The following is a 20,021-nucleotide window of genomic DNA, read 5'->3' as shown; positions in this document are numbered from 1 at the left end:
GTGTAACACTTGGTCAGAAATCTACCAAAGTGAAGATAATACGACTCGTGTCAGTATACACTCAAAAAGTTCATGAAAACGGCAGTGTTCGACTGACATTTGAGAGCCATTGTTGCTAGGAGACACACTGTCAACTTACTGCGCTACTGACTGGAGCATGTAATAGCTCTGTATAGCCTACGAATGTTCATATAGGATGTTTTTTCCCCTTTTTTACGAAGTCCAGCATTGGTTAAATACCATTAACGATTTAAGACGTCTGTCCCTTTACAACATTCAACATTTTGGAGGATCCAACAGGCTGTACTCAGAAAGTGAAAGCTAGCACGCTAGGCTAACTAGCTTTGCGAGTGCAGCTCCTGCACTGCTTTATATGTCCTGCACAAAGAAGGGGGTTTAGCTTGTGTCTCTCTCTTGAATCCAGTTGTAACAAACAACTATTTTAAGTGCCCGCCTGCACAGATATTGCACATGTGAAATTACAGCACTGGCATCATGTAGGGAGCGCTACCATGGCAGAAAAATAAGTAAAAGCCAAAATTAATTTTAATTTGCCTTTAAAGATCTAAATATTTTCTTGACTCTGCGCTTTATTCCATCTTTTCATTGAAATTTTCTGTCTTCATCAGCAACTCGGGACACCTTCACCATTAATTTCGTGTGTGATCCAAACTCTCCCCTTGGCTCATTAAAACTGCTGCGAGAGGACTTGAGTTCTTTACCCGACCATGTGGTCCACGACGTCCTCTTTGAGTTCTCCACTGCTCTGGTCTGCATCCCTGCTCCAGTTAACTGCCAGATCAGTGGTATGGACACACGCACAAAGACACACACACAGCTCTTAAATGTATGGGAAAGTATGAGCAGTGAAGTGTGTTGTATCTGCAGATCATCCGGTTATCTTTTGTCTAAAATTGTAAATACAGCACATTTGAAAAAGAGGACTCTTGTTTGTCAAGAGTGTTTGTTTTTTTGACTGCAAATATTCTTTGAATAAAAACCTTTAGATTAATTGCTTTTACTATTGCTAAGTTGTTGGAGTTTTGTTGTAAGTCAGTTAGTTATCATTAAGGTTTGTGTACCTGTTAATGATAGTTAATGTTTTCAATTAAAGTGGCAACAAAAACCAGATGTCGATAAGTGTTAGAAAGTTGAGTGAGGTTGTTGAATATTTTCAGTACTGTCCTAACCCTTATGCACTTCTCCTTTTTCTTGTGTGTGTAAATGTACTTTTCTCCTTCCTCTAGATTCCCATGGTAATGAGTATGACCTGAGTCACCTGATCCGGGATGCAGATGACAGCCCCTGGATTGCCATAGATACAGATGTGGTCAAATCGCGCAGATTTTACATCAATGTCTGCAAACCCCTCCCCCCTCTGAAAGACTGCCCAGGTCAATATGCTCGTCCATGTTTATTCACCCAATCCACCTAAACATACATGCAGTAAATAAGAGGTTTAGAGTGACATATGGGGCTTTGATATTAAATTGATAAATATGATAAAATAAATAATAATAACAAAATGGGCCATAAAACACAGAGGGAGCAAGAGTTTGGCCTTTTCTGATACCAGCTTGACTCAAGTTGAATGAAGTTCTGTGGCAAACTGAATATTTGGACAAGGGCTGGGCGATAAATAAATATTAGTGTTTATCAGGCTTTTAGCGAAATTACATCTCACTCTTCAAGCAAAAAGCCAAATATTTGCTGGTTCCAGGATTTGCTGCTTGGTTTTATCACATATGATGGTAAATTAAATATTTTTTGTTTTTGGACTGCCGGTAAGATAAAACAAGGAGTTTAAGGACATCACTTTGGGCTCAGGGAAGTTATGATGGCTGTTTTTTTACTGAATGGTTAATAAAGACAATAATCAGCAGTTTAATCAATAGTGAAAATAGTTGCAGCCCTGTACGCATGTATAGAGTTTTGGCTGATGTAAAGCATTACAGTGGAACAGTTTACTGCTGCATTAAGCACCAGTTTGATAATTTTGATTATGATTTTGCGCAGTGGTCATACTGTGATTTGTGTCAGTATCATAAACTACTAACTTGGACTATTTTTTTTTATTGCATTTTATGTTGCAAGGCTCCTAAGATAGGGAATCATATTAGGAACAGTGTGGACACTTTGCAATACAACAACATACAGTATATCAAATCACAAAGTCAGATTGCAATTAAAATTAAATGGAAATATTACATTCCTGTCAGACTGTAGTTAAATACGTTCTTTTCTTCTCTCCAGTGGGTCCTTTGGGTTCTTGTGGCCTGATTGATGGAAAGAGTTACAACCTGGGATACGTCCAGTCCAGCCCGCAGGTGGCAGAGGACGGCTCCATCAGCATCGTGTACCAGAATGGAGAGCAGTGTGATCACACATCCCACTACTCAACACGCATCATCCTCCAGTGTGATGACAACCCAGTGAGTATTAGAGCTCCCACTGTGACAACCCACTCCGAGCCGTTGCCTAATGTTATCAGCAGTTAATTGTTTCCGCAGGAGTTTTGCTGCATTCAGGTAGTTACCATAATTAAATCAAGTCAGACCATCACAAGATGATTGTCAGTGGTCTTAGTGATGGTTTGCTTCAAAAAAAAAGTCTACACAGGCTGTGTAGTGAAAGCAGCTTATTAGTAGCACAGCAGCTTCAGTCGTTCATCTGTGTCTACACAGAATGCGTTCAGGCACAGTATTGTGTGTAGGTCACCCGCATTTTGGCAGCACTCAGAACCCAATAAACAATCACTGTTGGCACTCAAACGGATGAAAATAGACTTCCAGTCATGGTTATGCGTGTAAAGATCAAGTGAAACATGGATCAGATTTGGTGGCGAAACTCGTGCTATATAGCTCAAAGGAAAATTGTTTTATGATACAAACATGCCAGTACTTTTTAAAGCCACATTTTGTATCGGCTTTTATTAGTCATGTTGTTTACATGGCGTACCAGCTGGAACAGTTAAACAACAAAGTCTGTCCATAGCCCAGCTCATGCAAGCAGATTCATTTGGGTTTAAGCATCAATGCTAAGCTCAAATTTGCAGTTATTCTTAGTAACATTTTCTCTTAAGTTTACTATTTACATAAACTGCTACGTGAGAGGACAAGTGTACACAGCCATACAACAAGACATGCAACTAACCAGTGGCATCTCTGATAATCTAGCACTTAATTAAAAAAAAAAAATGTTTGTGTGTGTGTGTCTATTTCTAGGGCTCCCCGATGTTTGACCGTGAAGATGGTTGTGAATATGTCTTCATCTGGAGGACATCTGAGGCCTGCCCTATCAGGAAGTCTCAAGGTAAAAATGTGTGTGTATGTGACCAAGTGATGAGAAGTGTGGATTCCAGTCTTTTGCTGCCGTTGGATAATTTGTGCAGATTACAAATACTGATATTTGAAATGTGACAAATTTGGAATTTGATCAAAATACTCAGATCAAGATCATATCAAAACAGCTGTGTCAGAGGCCATAATGAAGTTTAAATAGACAGTATTGACCACCAATATCGATTAAACTGTGATGAAGGAGAGATGAGAATATATGCCCCTTTGGTTTGTCCAAACTTGTCTGCCCAGGTGATAACTGTCGGGTTCGTGACCCCAGGAGTGGCTACGAGTTCAACCTGAGCTCTCTGAAGGGTAAAGATTACCCCGTTAGGAGTGATAAGTACATCTACCACCTGTCGATCTGCGGGGGGCTCCAGAGAGGCATCTGCACCCACAAAGACACAGGCATTGAAACGGTCTCTTCCTGCCAGGTGGATGGAAACAACCACAAGATCGCAGGTAGGAAATTGCAAAAAACAATCAAAACCAGCTGAATATACTGATATTTTATGTAGTATTGTATGTATGAATTTTTGTCATTGTTCTTGTATTTACCCCTTTTGTGTGTGTGTTTCCACATGTGTATGTGTGCAGGACTGGCAAACCAGGTTCTGAGTTATGTGGGGGACCAGCTCATCCTGAACTACACTAATGGAGAGACCTGTCATAGGATATACAAAAGATCCACCGAGATCTACTTCTCCTGCCACCCTGACAGGCATCCTGTGAGTTTCACACAAAGACAGAAAACCAGCGGATCCCACAGCTCTTATTGGGTTTTAATAGAACCCCCCCCCCCAAAAAAAACAGTGAAAAAAAATAAAATGCAGTAAACTCTGACAAGGTTGATTGGTGACTTAGACCTTGAGAGAAATTTGAAGTAATTTTTTAAACTTTTGACCGAGCTAGGATAACAGTGTCAGCATCAATATCCATCTGATTATCTGAGTTTGACAGCACACACGTGTCTTTCCCCCAAAATGTCAGACGGTTAATTTGACGTTTCTTTATATAAAGCACAGAAATGCATTCCAGCTCTTCAGTGATGGTAACTCATTTTGTGTTGTGTTGATTCACCTGTTAAGGGGGCACCAGAGTTTATTAAGGAGACTCCAGACTGCACCTACCTGTTCAGCTGGCCCACTGCTCTGGCCTGCGTCTCAGTAAAAACCACCAGCTGCTCCTACAAGTAACAATCCTCTACCACCTTCCATATGCCATCCTCCTCATGCTGCTTCTCCTCTTTTCTTCCTCTTCTTTTATGTTTATGCACTCTTCTCATCCAGGTGTTTCTCATTTTCTTGAACTCTTTTCCTTTTAAGTGCACTTGTACACTTCAGCTGTCTACTTCACGCTCGTCTAGCTTTATGTTTGATAATTGGTCTGAACTAGTGAGGTAGCAATACGCAGGATAGCTAGAATGTATTACCTAGATTAATCAAAATACTATGAGCAACACTGTTGTATAAAAGTAATATGACATAAACATAGGTTATTAACAGCAACAGTTTATTTATTTTTAAATAAAATACCAGTTAGTTATCAGCCAATAATTAGGTAAATATCTGTCCTTGGTATCAGGGCTGATATCATAATTAAACCTAATTTTCTATGTGGGCAATTCATTGGTTAATTAAAAGTGAATTGTGTGTTTTCATTTATTTTCACTATAGAGATGCTGTTTCTTTTTAAATGTGGCAATAACCAAATAAATTAAATATTTTATCTTACTTTCTTTGTATTTCTGAAAACCTTTGTTGTAATTTTAAGGCCACACATTTCCCCATTCTTACATGTGTGTGTTTTTCCTTGAGTGTGGTAGTCGACATCTTTCAGGGATGTTTTCAAGGATCCATGTACTAAACAAAGAAATACAGGAACAAACATGTTTTACAGCATTGTGCCAAAATTAATGTTTCCTAGATTTCATTTGAAGTTATTTCTGCTAATTTCTTCGAATGATTGCAGACAGTTGTTACTAACAAAAGTCAAGTGTATAGTAATAAATAGGACAGTTACTTATAAATCAGTTTTTTTTTTTAGGTGTCTTTGTCTGCACCAAGCATCACATGGTTACACTGAAATTAAATTAAAAAATACCTGTAGCTGAACAGACAACAATAACAATGTAATGACCAACATTAACAGAAACAGTTCAGTTACTATAGTATAATTAGCAGCTATTCAGAAATCTATACAGACCTTGAACACATGATGTTGAATTTTCACCCTCCGAATGTCTGTTTTGCCCTCAGTGATGGTCAGGGCCACTCGTACGACCTCTCCCCTCTGGCAATGGACTCGCGGAACTGGGAGGTGGAACCATCTACCGAGGACACGAAGAAACAATTTTACATCAATGTCTGCAGGTCGCTGGTGCAGCAGGGAGGTCAGTCTGCGTTCTTTATTCAGTAAAGCATACATTAATACTGTAGAATCCAACTCTGGTTTGTTCATCAGCATTCAAGTTGCAAGAAAGCATTTTGAAACCTTTGAAACTGAATTTTCTTTAGTCATCTGTCTTATTCATTCATTTCACTGCATTTCTCTTCTGTAAAAGTTACAATAAAATTTAATTTTGATAGGAATTTACATCCTTGAAAATAAATCCAATGAAAATCCAAAGTTGGCCTCTTGTGACAGGTTCATGGAAGTGTCCCTCCAGTTCAGCGTCCTGTATGAAGGTCGGAGACGATGAATATGTGAGTCTTGGGCAGGTGGAGTCTGGTCCTACGTGGGATAAAAGTGTCCTGAAGCTGCAGTACATCAGCGGCCAGGCCTGTCCTGATGGAATCCGCAACAGGAGCAGCATCATCCGCTTCAAGTGTGACAAAGACAAAGTGGTGAGGGTGCACAAGGATAGACAGTATATATGTTAGGGTCGGACCTAAGACAGTCTAAAGAGGTCCTCCTTTACTGGACAGCTTCAGGGATGTCTGTAAAACATGCAGTTAAACCTTCCTCACCCTGCTAAATAATCCTAGTAGTTTGGCATTCAGTGTGTTTTATTGGTCTAAATGATATATTAATATCAACAATTACCTAAACATTTTTTTAAATAAAAAAAAGGTTTTCAGTAAACTACACAATAGGTTTGAGTGCCTGTCTGTGGGGTTTTTGTATAACTGTACACACAAGAGAAAAAGCTATATTGGAAGTGTAAAAAAACACGTCTCCCGGACGCTTCTGTTGAAATGGAAGTTGTCTGCTTTGTGAGATGGATAATAAAACGCACTTCAGAGAACTGTTTCTTCTCGGATTGGCTGTTAGTCTCTTACCTGCATAGAGGGAGATTAGAGAACATTAAAATAGTGGCTTTGTTGCTGGACCAAAAACCTTTTGAGGAACTAAGGAACTAAACCTGTGTGTTGTTTGATTCACAAAACAAGGAAGTACTCTACTATTGATATTAGGATGTGGAGTAGACATCTATTGATGTTTGTTGACATTAAAAACAAAGTTAGGCTAGAGAGTGAATGAAAGAAAAAAAGTAAGTGAAGGAGAGACATAAAACTCTTACTTACTAACAGTTTCAAACAGATCAGCGGTTGTCTGATTTGGTGAGAGGTGCTCTGCAGTTTTCAGTCAGTTTCCTCACTCAGACATCAGAGTCACGCAGCAGTCAATACGTAGAACAAGAGAATCACTCTGCTTTTCCTCATGTGTAAGAATTGCATTTTAAATGCAGTCATTCTGTAATCTGTCATGGATTGAACTTCCCTAATCTTCACGGTTCTTCAGATGCTGTGGAAACACAAACAGGAATGTGCAAAAGGGACTCTTAATTCCTAGTTCCAGAGTTAATACCAGGGCAATATAGTGAGGACAGGTGTTTATTTATTTAAAGAAAAATATCAATGTCAAAACGTATGTGTTTCTATCTCCCATCCAGGACTCCCGGCCTACTCTGATCTCTGTCATTGAGGACTGTGTGTACACCTTCCTTTGGTTGACAGCTGCTGCCTGCCCATTAAACAGCACCCAACATGACAACTGCAGGGTCACCAACCCCGCCACAGGTCAGACATAACAATAAAATAACAACCCACTTCTTTTCTGGCAAACCTCTCACTCCAGTATTTGTGTTTAATGGAATTTATATGAATGTACATGAATAAAGAAATATTTGTGTTTCTATAAACTGCGATCTTCAAAAGTGTCAAATTCGTCTCCTCTCCTCCAGGTCATTTGTTTGATCTCAACACCTTGACAAAGGAAGGAGGTTACACTGTGTACGATCATCAGGAACACACGAAGATGTTCCGCATGAACATCTGTGGAAACGTGACCAACGCTGGATGCAGCCCTGAAACCGGTACGTACATCCATCCAGTGAATGGGTCATCTTCCAGGTGTTTAATATTTAGCCATTGATTCACAGAATAAATACCACTCCTCCTGAAATTAGCTCACATCCTGTATGCTACGATATTTGGTTGACATGTTTCTTTATGAATCAGTCTGGAATCGAAGTATCTGTCAGTTTCATGTTTTATAATTTATCACATTTCAATTAACAGAAACTGTGCACAAAGTTGACTCATCTTCAATGTGCACACACAAAAATCATTTAGTAGGCAATCAGATCAACCTTTAACTAGTCAGAGCTGCAAAATGACTCCCTGTAGTTCACTGATTGGTCCAGCTTTTCTTGGAACAATCAGATTTTCTAACAGTAACAACAAGTAAGGAGAGGGATTCATCAAAAATGAATTCCCTCCTGTCCTGGTTACTGTTTAGTCTGGTCAGACATTTGTATGGTTTATATATCACTGAGGACATGCATCCCCACTGTAGTAGATATTGCACAGTGAACTGGAAGGCATTAAGAGAGCACATACCTCGACCTCCTAGGTGGAGGTATTAAAAATCACTTGTATGTGTTAATGTCCTAGATTTAATCGTTCTGAATTTCAAGAAACTTTGAATGAGTAGTCGCTGGATATACAGCTGCTGGAAGAGAATTAATTTGACAAACTAATACAATGAGCAGTTGGACAAATTTAACAAGGAGGTGCCCACATTGTAATTTTAAAATACTGTGATCTACCTAAACAGAACTGTCATTTATGTATAGGTTTGCCATATGTGTCTTGTCCAGTCAGGTACATTTGTTAAATTTTTAAGCATTCTAAGATATCTTGCATATTGTGTTATAGCTGTGTGTATTAAGGATGCCAATACTGCGGTGAGCGGTGGTCAGGTGAGCAGGAAACTCTCATACAAGGATCACATCCTGGAGCTGACGTATGAAGGAGGAAGTCCCTGCCCAGCAAACCGCACCCTCAAACACAACACCATCATCAACTTCATCTGCAGGTACTTCCCCCTCTTTCATCCCTCCTTGTTTGATTTTCTCCTTTTATTTCATTACTGTTTCCATTTTTGTTTTCTTCTACAACTGCTTTTGTGTATGAAATGCACTACAGTATATAAATAAACACACGCATTGTATGGAGACAATGAGTGAATTAACCAAGTCTTAAATAATCTAAGCCCTTAGGGTTGAACAACCACACCTGTATCATTCAGGTGCAGACAACTGAAAACTTAAAAAACACCTAAGAAATACTGCCCTTCACGTCCTTTATTCAAATAATTTTTTTTGACAGCTGTTGAAATCTTCAGTTCTATATTAGATGTACTCTTTCATACACAAGCAGATACATTTCTGTCACTTTCATGTGGAAAGGCAGCAGAACCTGCATTTTATGTATCTCACTTGTGAAAATGGCAAATTAATTAAAAAAAAATCTCTTCATTCAGTGTGGTTAGCTTTGAATATTTAAAAAGCCTCATACCTCAAAGAACCTGACATGAATTGGAAAAGTCAGCCAGCTACTTTTTCTTTACACTTATTCTATACACTTTTTTCCAGTGTCGTGAAATAATTTAACAATTGTTTCAGCTGTCAGCCACTTAAAATGTATGATGATCTTTTTGCAAAGCACCAGTAATGTATTTGTCATATTAACACTGAAATATATATATTTTTAGCAATGTTCTGAATATTTACATTGTGTTTGTATAGGCCACCTAACATGGGTTCAGCCCCTCCAGAGCCAGTTCTCATTGACTCAAACACCGAGACTTGCACACATTTCTTCTCTTTCCACACACCCCTGGTCTGCGAACAGCCAGTAAGTATGTTTGTCAGTGCGATAAGTCAGAGTACAGTGACTCTCAGTATGCCCGGCCTGTTTCATAAAGTATATTTTTATCAAATTCAAATTTTGGGAAATGTTTTGGTTAGAGAAGTTTGTCCCATCCAACACAGTAAAAAAACAAATACTGAAAAGAATGTGCTTGTATTAGTAAATTAAATCAAACCTTAACCATAGCATCACTAGATAACAGCCTCACAAATGATGCAGAAAACTGTCTGTGTGGTCAAGAAAGATAAGTGACACATGCATCTAAACACAGTTATACAGATGTTATTATCAGCGCCTTTGTTGTGGTGATATTGGCTTTTCGCGACAGCAAATAATTATAGGATACTATAAAGAAGTGCAACTTTTATATTAACAAGTTATTTCCACATATTCAAGTGGAAAGTACGGAGCATTCCTTCACAAATTAGCACTAAATTGGCCATTTCATGGAGTAAATTGAATTTCTGTTGCATGTAGTCTGCACATGGACTACAGTCAGCTTCTAGAGACTTCTCAAGGATAATCAAATAGACAGGAATGAAGTGTTAAATTATGTGGTGCAGAAGAAGCGTCTCAGACTCACTTGTTCCAAAATGATTATTAAAACTTGTTTAGAAGACCAAAAGATGAAAATATTGAAAGAAAACTTTCTATAGCCATTGTATAGTATAAAATGGTTGGATTTTGGCTTTCTGAAGGCTAAAAACTATTGTTTTTTTTTGTATTACTGTTCAGTGTTTTATGACTCACAGTCTGGTTTTAGGCTCTATAAAGATGTACCACTGACATGTCTTATTTTCCTTTTTATTCAATTTTATTTTCCAGGTAAGGTGTTCAGTCCAGAACGGTTCTGCTCTTATAGACCTGACTCCTCTGGTTCATGTCAGTGGATACTACACAGCAACAGGTCAGTGGGTCACATCTGAACACTTAAATACAGATATCAGATGTCTTTTGATTTATACATGCCATGATGGAGCTGTAAATCTCAAAAATAACAAAAAGAGGAAATGTACAATATGCATCGTGTCTGTAGATTTTCAGTCATGTGCATCATTTATGGGGAACAGCATTCATCCAGATTTACTGTTGCCATGTTTCTGTTGCCATGTTTCTGTTTCTATTCTCCAATGTTGTCCTTTCAGATGAAGCAGTGGACCAAACTGATGGATCTCCAGACTTCTACATCAACATCTGTCAGCCTCTAAACCCCATCCCCGGGGTCACGTGCCCCCCTGGAGCTGCCGTCTGTATAGATCCTGATAATGGGCCGCCTGTGGTAAGACACTCACAAACACAACAGACACAGACATTCTCCTTCAGACTATTTTCAGACAAGGTAGAAGGACCATTTACTTTGACCTCACTTTCATGTGGTTTGATGCCTTATAATGAAACCAGAGCACTGACATTAGACTGACTACATGTGAAAATGTCCGATGGCACCTCAACGGTACAACAGACACAACCATTATAGTGACTGTTTTTTGTTGACATCTTGATGTAGTTCCAGCTATTATTATCACAGCACACCATCTTATACATGCTGCATTTTGTGACATGAAATATATGTTTGGTGGCTCAAAATTAAGTGTTCAAAATGCCCCTTTTTGTGCCACTAAATGCATATAAAAAATAGACAATAAACAAACATAGTAGTAGTAATAATAATAATAATAATAATAAGTAAAAATAGCGTAAGTTAAGTAAAATAAAATAAGTAGACTAAGTTATTAGTGGGAATTTGGTACGGTCTGCCCATGTACTGTTCTCAAAAGTCTGTTGAAATATCTGAGGAGTTCTCTCAGGTTAAGTAACTTGTTCTAAAGGCAAACATGCAGTGAGTTAATTTACACTTCCAGTTAGACATTTTTTGGCAGCTGTCATAGCCACATTAAAAAAAAGGGTTAGTTTCTAAGAAGTACTATAGATGGTGACAAATGAAGTTCCATAGTTAATACTTTTTAAAGTGTATTCACCATGTCTTCCCACCATGATTTTAGCTTTGAACATGATCAATTCATATGTTGGAAGTTCCCAATCTCTGTTTTGCATCTGTTACAGTTTGGGGAAACCTCTTTATTAAAGTAACTAATCCTCTCAGGTGTATGATAAATTATGTGAATGATTTTAAAATTACACAACTTAAACTTTGTATTTATGAACCCTTGTTGCGCACTGACACGTAGGTCGTGACCAGTGTTCGCCTCTAATTTGAGTTCAGGCTTTTCTAGACTTCCTCTGTGTGGCCATTTTTTATTCTTAAAATGAACACTTCTGTATAGAGTTTTACTTAAACGGTGTGCAATGGTGAGTGAGTGAGAGTGTTTATTATCCAATCAGCAACAAGTGACCTACTCAGAGTTGATGGTTAAAATTGGAGGCAAATCATGGTGGAAACACAATCGGGGTAAAAACATTATTCCGTTTCCCTCTCTTCTGTCTTTTTTTTTTGTACGATGATGATCCTTCTTGTCCTGTCTCTTAATTTTTAATCTATTTTTCTTCCTTTCTCTTCTCTTTCAATAATTTTGCCTTCATCCTTTTCTCTCTGTAATTCTCTCTCTTTCTGTCTCTTAAAGGACATTGGGCGGACTACCAGCGGCCCTGAGATCAATAATGCTACAGGGGAAGTGTCAATCACTTACCACAGCTCCACCAAGTGCACGGCTGATCCTGCGCAGAACTACACTTCGACCATCATCTTCACCTGCCAGAGAGGCCTGGAGCTGGTCAGTCAGCACTTTCATGTCATGTTTATGATACCAGATGTTCTTCTGGCTTTTGTCCAGCAAACACTGGGACCCTCATGGTCCTCTTCTATACATTTCCAAACAGGGCCTACAGCCAAAGTCCAACAGATACACCAAACTTATAAAGGTTACATACAAGATATAAAAGTTGATGTGAAATGTGATGTGATGTGAATACAAAAGCATATTAAATGTGATTATGTTGTGTCACCAGTACTTCTCTGAGGATTTTTTTCACCATCTTTTTTTAACAAAACAGTAACCTTTTTATATCTGTGTATACAGGGCTCTCCACAAATGCTGAGGCTGCAGAAGTGTGTCTATTTGTTTGAGTGGGCGACCCCTATAGTCTGTTCAGATGCCACCCACACCAGCGGCTGCAATCTCACAGACTCCCAGCTCCAGTTCACCTTTGACCTGTCGACCCTCTCTGGTGAAGTCCAGGTGAGTTCCACAGACTTGTTGTCTGTCCACCAAGATTACATCCCAGTGATTTTGAGAACTTTTTGACTAGAGGTGCACCAGAATATTCCCTTCATCTTGTTAAATCTATATTTTCCTGTGGTTTGTTTTATATTTCACTATAGCTGTAACAATTATGTCTGTCAAGGTATAGGTAGGTCAGAGAATATATTAAATCCAGTTATTCAGGTATTTTTTACCGTGGTGCTGCAGATTCTGGCTTTCCAGTTAAAAATTATAGCAAAGTTAAGTCTCTGTATGTTAGGTACCAGCGGGCTCCAGCATCTACCACATCAACGTCTGCGGGTCAGTGGCAGAGCCGGCCTGTAAGAAGAGCACAGTTTGCCGGGTGTCTGGTTCTGGTTCAGACAAGTCAGCTTCATCATTTGGCATCAGCAAGGCCATGAAAATGGACTACAAACATGATGAGCAGGCTGTATTGATGCAGTATGGTGGGGGAGATCCATGCCCACCAGGTAAGTCTGCTGTACTTACCTTGTTAACAACCCCCTGAAAAGACCTAGAATCAGGCTTTGGCTTAAGAACATTGATTCTTCATACTTGAATAACTGAAGTTGGATTTGATTGTTGATTATTTGACAACAGCCTGGATTTTTCAGTTCTTTAAAAGTTGCTTAACGCTTATATTGAGCTGTCCGAGCAACATGTCTTCAAGACAAAACTTTCAAAAGTGCACAACATCACTTATGGTCTAATTGCATTCACTCATAATAACTAACTGTGTAACAGCAATGGAGGTGTGGAAACATTGTGGAGCACAATGCAGATAATAATACCAGTAAGATTTGTGCAGCAGCACAAATAAAATGAGACTTAGGTCCATGAGTCTCATGCCCCATGCATGTTGAGAGGCTTCCCTACTCACCTAACTCATATAAATACAATCACATGATCAGCACTCAGCCAATCAAACTGTAAAAGTTCAGATCATAGTTTCAACCTTCTGCTTGTGTCGCTTCTTTTTTTAAAATAAGAACACACTGTTGTTCAAGATAACTTCACCTGAGATTAACAAATCAATTCTCTAAATGCATTTGAAGAACCAATTTAGCTGGATGAGAATTAACAGAACAGTTTAGCCTGATTAACAACATATTAGCCTTGATTAGTTATACCATGTTTGAAGAACATAGCGCAGGTTACCTCCTGTTTTAATACACCCTTAAAGAGATATGGTATGTAGAGATATTGGACCTTTCTTTAAGAAGAAAACTTTGGAAATCTGATGTCGTATTTGTAAAAGCTTCACTAATATTTCAGTCTGCTGAGAGTTGTAGGTTAGCATAATTAGCTAAGATCATCGTTTTTGGAAAACAATTGAACAAGTAGTTTATGTGCTGCTTTGTGTGTTCTAGTGACAAATGAGGGCGAGGTGTGTGTGTTCCCCTTCACTTTCATGAAGAAGTCGTATACAGAGTGCACCAAAGATGAAAGGACAGATGGCAGGAAGTGGTGTTCCACCACTGCCAACTTTGACACGGACAGGAAGTGGGGATTCTGCAGTGCAGGTGACAGCTTTTTGGCAGGATTAATGGGGCACATGAAAACTCAGAAAGGAGATGTGACGACCACGAGTGAATCGCTGTCAACTCCAGTCACATACACTGAGATCACAACTATTACTCGTGCTTTGAAAAGTTGATATTTAGGACTCAAGCATAGACTGAAGCTGGGAGATGGGGAGCAGGCAGGAAAGTACAGAGTGATAACAAAGAAATGACTTTTTTTATTATTTAATCTCAGTTCTCCAAATCATACACTCTAGTTTACTGGTTCCCTTCCACTTTGGCTTGAGAACCTTTTATAGCCAAGAAATGCCTCTTTGCAACCCCTCATCACAGGTCGCATACAGTATGTCTATGAGCTGTGACCTCAACCATTACTGCTCACTTTTCTGAAAACCATCCTGCCTTTTGCATCTCTCTTGCAGCCTCTGGTAAGCGTCAATCCTCCATATTGTTCACCTGTGACCAGTCTGCAGGCCACGGCTCTCCACAGCTGCTGTCAGAGACGGCAGGTTGTTCAGTCACTTTTCAGTGGAAGACCAGTGCCGTTTGTCCCCCAAGGAAGATGGAGTGTAAGCTGGTCAGCAAGCACCAGACCTTCGATCTCCGAACCCTGTCCTCCCTCACTGAGCCATGGAAGTTTAGCCACCAAGGAGATTCGTAAGTCTGGCTTTAGTCATGGATGGGCAATGTCTAACTCCTCCTTAAACTGCATAGGTTAATATTCATATTAATGCATGCTCTTCTTTTATCCTCAATGCAGAAAGAAGGAGAGGGAAGTGCAGGAGGTGTTATAGAATGGAAATGAATACATTTGTCAAAAGCTTTTTGTTGTTTGTTTTTGTGTAAATTTGAAAAAAACATTGAAATTGATCATTTTGCCATTTTTGAAATAGCCCAACAGCTTTTACAAGCCAAGTACAGGCACATTCACAGTGTATCCGCCAGCTTTGTGTGTCACTGTTCGAGCTCACATAAAGATCACAAAAATCCAAGGTGGCAGTAAAATAACGCAGAAAAGTGAGCTAGAAATGTAATAAATAAATAGCTATTGGCAAAGCTGTTCATACAGCTATGTTGCTCAGTCTGATTGTCTGGTCTTCATGAGGATTTTATCTGTTATTGTATTGGGCATGGCTGCTCCACCTTAAATTGCAGAATTGGAGGGACTAACAGGTCTTTGCACCTAAATCTAAAATACAGGATAAAATGAAATAAATACAGCGAATATTTTGGCAATAATAACTTTCCCTACTTCACAGTAGATACAAGAAAAAGAAGTATTTCTAAAAGCATGCAAAAGTCATATAGTTGAAAAGAATATTTCTACAAGGCCTTGAGCCTCATTTTCTGAGTTCTGAGTTTATTCAAATATGACACTCTTTCCTGTTTTTATGTCCTCAGGTATTTCATTAACCTGTGTCAGGGTATCCACGGTGGATTACCAGGTTGTCCAGAAGGAGCAACTGTGTGCCGACACTCAGCAGCAGGAAAGACCGAGACCCTGGGCCGAGTTTACACTCAGAAAATGAGCTACACTGGTGGGCAATCAAGTCATATACATTTCAGTATGCTTGATGTTAGACTTTTTGGGGGCCAATAATGATATCAGCTTGAAGCTTCTAATATCCTAGGTCATCATTTGTATATACTTTACTGTTTTGTTGCCAATAGAATTTATTAAAAGCTATTGGCAAGGCATTTTTTGGATTGGGTATTTTACTACTATTGTTCCATAACAATGTAATTCAACTGAAAACAGTTTTGAGGTAATTAGGTGAGGCTGTTGAATGGAATCCATGTGTAATTTTTTTGTTTGCTTTAAGAATATTGTAGCATTTATGAGCTTTTCGGTTACTAGTGACTCTCACAGTTGAGTTTTGATTTTGTGAATTAGAAAAGTTCATGATCATAGTCTCAAACTACTTCTGCAGATGGAAAGATCTCAGTCAGTTACTCAGCAGGAGACGATGTGTGTGGTAACGGCGTGAAGGCCAAGACTGTGGTCCAGCTGAGCTGTGGCTCCACTGTTGGACACCCAGCACTCATCAGGTAACACACACACACACACACCCCAATGAAATCAGCCTTTTTTTTTTATCTCTTTTTAATACGTTTTTAATTTTCAGCCCAACTAGCAAGATATTAGATTTGTTGGAAAAAATTATTTTCACACACAACCAAACTGAATAATAAACTAATATGAAAGAAGGACAAAATTTCAAGTAGGCATGTGGAGAAAGAAATGAAACAAAGCAGGATAGAATAAATTTTTTACATGTTCAAAATCTGCATCATTTGCTCCTAATGGTTACGGTATCTTAACTACTAAATGTGATGCTGCAATAGACAATAAACCACATTCTACAATAACACTCATTTACTCTTTGGTTCAGTGTTTCTAACTGCCAGTTAATGGCAGAACCGAGTGTTTGTCTTTAAAGTTAAACTTTCTCCGATTAAAGCGTCATTTGAGGTGCATTGCAAAACATTTCCCATTTCTCAGCAGACTTAATGTTATTCACACAATCATGAATCAGTCACATTGTCGGCATTCAGTACAAATGCTTTATATTCAAGACCTTTAAAAAGTGTTGAATTGTCTTTTCTCAGCTCCATGTTGATTCAAAAGATTGATTCAAAAGCAGTTTCTGTAAAATATGCTATTTTTACTCATTTATTTGCACAATATAACTTGCTTCAACTTTAATGTTTAATTTGTCATCTTTTTTTCATAAACTGAGCTAAACTAGTTAAATTGGTCCGAGAAGTCGAAATGTGGCTTTCTGAAATGTTCAATCTGCAACCATGCTAAGACTCTCTCATCTCTATCTGTGTCTGTGTGAGCAGTATCGATGAAGCATCATGTGAGTTTGTTATTGGCTGGGAGACTCGGTGGGCGTGTGCGGTGAAGCAGCATGAGGTGGAGATGGTGAATGGGACGATACAGGTTCCTGACACTGGAGCCAGCCTCAGTCTGGGAGCACTCTATTTCAGGTAACACAAGCACACACTCCACCTGTGTCTTAGTCCTGCTCCCAGTACACTCTTCTTCATGTAACTAACAAATATCTCACCTTGTTGCATAACCATATATAATTAGAAAAGTCTAGAGAACTTCTTTGTTTTATTTTCTACCTGTGTTGGTCTGTTTACCTTTGTTTTTACCCTCCTCCTCTCAGCCATCATCAGGCTTCTGGAGACATCCGTCCCAACGGCGATCGCTACATCTACCACATCCAGTTGTCCGGCATCACCAACAACTCCCTGCCCAGCTGTGTTGGTGCCAACATCTGCCAGGTCAAACTCAACGGGCCCTACAGACGCAAGATTGGCTACTCCAGCAAGGCCAAGTACTACATTAAAGGTAATTTATTGCTTGGTTTAGTGTCCCATTTCTAACTATTAAAAAATTATTTTCCTGCCATTTGGTGGCCCCTGTCTCCCCGTCTTAACTTATAAATGAAATGGTTAAATCACACTTAAAAATGTTTTCTAAATCCCTTCTTAAAAGTGATGTTTTAAATAACAATTGTCACGTCATGAAAATCTGTTGATTCTAGTTACATACACAAACATCGCAATTCCGCTCATCTATTTAACATTAACGGCATGTCAGCAACGTCTCTACTTTTCCATCAGGGGGAAACCTGGATGTGAGGGTGTCGTCTGAGTCTGAGTGTGGGCGGGAGAAGACCAAAATGGTGTCATCCACCATCATGTTCCACTGTAACCCCTCAGCAGGCCTCGGCATTCCCGAGTTTATGCTGGAGACGGATGAATGCCAGTATCTGTTTGTGTGGCACACGAATGCTGTGTGTAGTCTCACGTGAGTAAACACTTTTACACTTCTGACCAGCAGGAATTAGATTTTTACTTCAGACAGCAAAAGTAGATTTAAGAAATGGCAAGTCTTCCTTCTATATTACCTTGCAGAACTGTTGCCGCACAGTCATATGACGACAGCAGCGAGGCTCCAGCTCTTTCTAGGCGGAGCCAGGCGCTGGGGGTGATGCTGAGCCTCCTGTTGGTGGGTCTGTCTGTCTGTCTGCTGGGGCTTTTGCTCCACAAGAGAGAGAGGAGGTGAGACCCCGAATGTCCAACAAATGCAGAGAAGCTTAAAGATGTTTTGTTGTTGTTGAAAGAATTTTCATGAATGTCTGTCTGTCTGTCTGTCTTGTTTTTGCACATCTCTCGTCTCCTAACAGAGAGCTGGTGATCCAGAAGGTTGCTGGCTGCTGCAGGAGAGGAAACCAAGTCTCATATAAATATTCCAAGGTAGGTTGATCTAATCAATGAATGAACTCTGAATTTGTTTAGACCTTTAGATTCCAGTGTTCTCCAGGTAAATGCACTTTTCCAGCCAACTACTTTGTTGATCCTGCATCAGATTCAATGGGACATATTGCCTCTTGCCTCTCCTGACTCTGTATCATTTCATCCAATCATAGACCCACATCATGAAAATTAAAGGTAAAGTTTCACTCCAGAAGGCTTACATCTAACACTACAGAGAGTATGCAAGGTTACCTGGCAGGTGTTCAGTTCATGATGTCAGCGTGCAGAAGAATTCCTGCTGCATGGTTCTTGCACCGGTTTTCACAATTTCTCATATGCACCCTTTTACGTAATTAAGTAATGTAGTTGGCTCGCTGACCTGCCCCTTGAAATTTTAAACATGGTGGTCTGTGGTCACACCGATGACGATTGGCTCGTTGGTTTGTTGGTCCCCCCTGAGCCATTCATTTCCTCTTCCGCTATCTTATTTTGAAACTCTGCTGCAGCACAGAATGGAAATGAGGACTATAGCCAGGCTTCCATCCAAATGTAGCGCAAATTTTAAAGAAAAGCATTTCCATTCACTACTATTATGCGAATGTTAGGTGTTGGTTCATTCATCGAGATAAGCAATAGGTGGCGCTAATTCTTCAATCAGGTGCCATTAAACCATTGTACAAGAAGAAGGCGCAATAAGGGGACATAGTTAAAGAGCTCCAGTCAAACCTCAAATGGTGGGAAAAAATGTAGAAAACATGCTGTAAAGATGGCATTTATGTTTGTTTCATGTATTAATTTGAGGAAGGTTACAGTCGCATCGCTCCTCACAGGTCTGATGTTTTCGTCTGCCAGCATTTTTCGTCTCTTCAGTAGACTTTTAAGTCACATGCTTCATGTACGTCATGATTTATTCCCTGAATCTGTTTCCATTGCACTTTATCACATTTTCTTTTTATCGATAAACCAACTTTTCCATCTCCAAGTGTAAAAACTCTTTCATGATATTTGGACTTTTTGGAGTACATTGAAAATGTGCATTAAAACAGGTGGATTGAAATCCATGTAACGTTATAAGCGTTACACTTTTTGCAAACAGGTGCTACCTTGTTGACAGTTTCTCATCTCCAGTCCCACAGGATTTGATTCAGTGTTTACTTGCCTTTAAATCCTCAGGTTAACATGGACGAAGAAGGGGGTGAAGAGGAGATGGAGTGGCTGATGGAGGAGCTCGAAGCCCCTCCCACTTCCTCTTCCTTATCCTCCCACCGAGGCAGTAGTAACCATGGCAACGGTCACATCAAGACCAAGCCAGTGAACACAGACGGCCTGCGCACGTTCTCGCTGGATGACCAGGAAGACGAAGACAGCGAGGACGAGGTGCTGAGCGTCCCGGGGGTGCGAGTGGTCAAATCCTCTGGAGTTTCCAGGCACTCTGCGGCCCATCGCAGTGCCTTCCTCCAGGTGAGTATCTCAACGTCAGTCCAGGTGTTACTGTGTCCTAGTTTG

The 20,021-nt window shown here is 39.6% G+C and overlaps 1 protein-coding gene across 2 annotated transcripts in view; it reads left to right on the top strand.

Annotated features, from left to right (window-relative positions):
• Positions 1–20,021, top strand: part of igf2r (insulin-like growth factor 2 receptor) — a 52,436-nt gene that overhangs the window by 27,748 nt on the left and 4,667 nt on the right. The window contains exons 23-50 of one of the 2 annotated variants that reach the window (XM_044168981.1): positions 630–806; positions 1,248–1,394; positions 2,254–2,432; positions 3,225–3,312; positions 3,591–3,800; positions 3,936–4,066; positions 4,427–4,530; positions 5,597–5,730; positions 5,985–6,184; positions 7,234–7,360; positions 7,525–7,656; positions 8,501–8,660; positions 9,373–9,481; positions 10,322–10,403; positions 10,642–10,775; positions 12,079–12,228; positions 12,535–12,693; positions 12,977–13,187; positions 14,088–14,240; positions 14,663–14,897; positions 15,642–15,778; positions 16,172–16,289; positions 17,088–17,234; positions 17,420–17,604; positions 17,880–18,066; positions 18,174–18,320; positions 18,446–18,515; positions 19,689–19,976. In XM_044168981.1, coding sequence (XP_044024916.1) covers positions 630–806; positions 1,248–1,394; positions 2,254–2,432; positions 3,225–3,312; positions 3,591–3,800; positions 3,936–4,066; positions 4,427–4,530; positions 5,597–5,730; positions 5,985–6,184; positions 7,234–7,360; positions 7,525–7,656; positions 8,501–8,660; positions 9,373–9,481; positions 10,322–10,403; positions 10,642–10,775; positions 12,079–12,228; positions 12,535–12,693; positions 12,977–13,187; positions 14,088–14,240; positions 14,663–14,897; positions 15,642–15,778; positions 16,172–16,289; positions 17,088–17,234; positions 17,420–17,604; positions 17,880–18,066; positions 18,174–18,320; positions 18,446–18,515; positions 19,689–19,976 — 4,301 coding nt within the window. The remainder of the gene's footprint in view (positions 1–629; positions 807–1,247; positions 1,395–2,253; positions 2,433–3,224; positions 3,313–3,590; positions 3,801–3,935; positions 4,067–4,426; positions 4,531–5,596; positions 5,731–5,984; positions 6,185–7,233; positions 7,361–7,524; positions 7,657–8,500; positions 8,661–9,372; positions 9,482–10,321; positions 10,404–10,641; positions 10,776–12,078; positions 12,229–12,534; positions 12,694–12,976; positions 13,188–14,087; positions 14,241–14,662; positions 14,898–15,641; positions 15,779–16,171; positions 16,290–17,087; positions 17,235–17,419; positions 17,605–17,879; positions 18,067–18,173; positions 18,321–18,445; positions 18,516–19,688; positions 19,977–20,021) is intronic. The other variant, XM_044168982.1, reaches the window with a different exon arrangement.

The sequence above is a fragment of the Siniperca chuatsi genome, linkage group LG16 (genome assembly GCF_020085105.1).
Source record: "Siniperca chuatsi isolate FFG_IHB_CAS linkage group LG16, ASM2008510v1, whole genome shotgun sequence".
Lineage (NCBI taxonomy): Eukaryota > Metazoa > Chordata > Actinopteri > Centrarchiformes > Sinipercidae > Siniperca > Siniperca chuatsi.
Note: the sequence above shows the minus strand (reverse complement) of the source record. Positions and strands in the feature narration are given on the sequence as shown.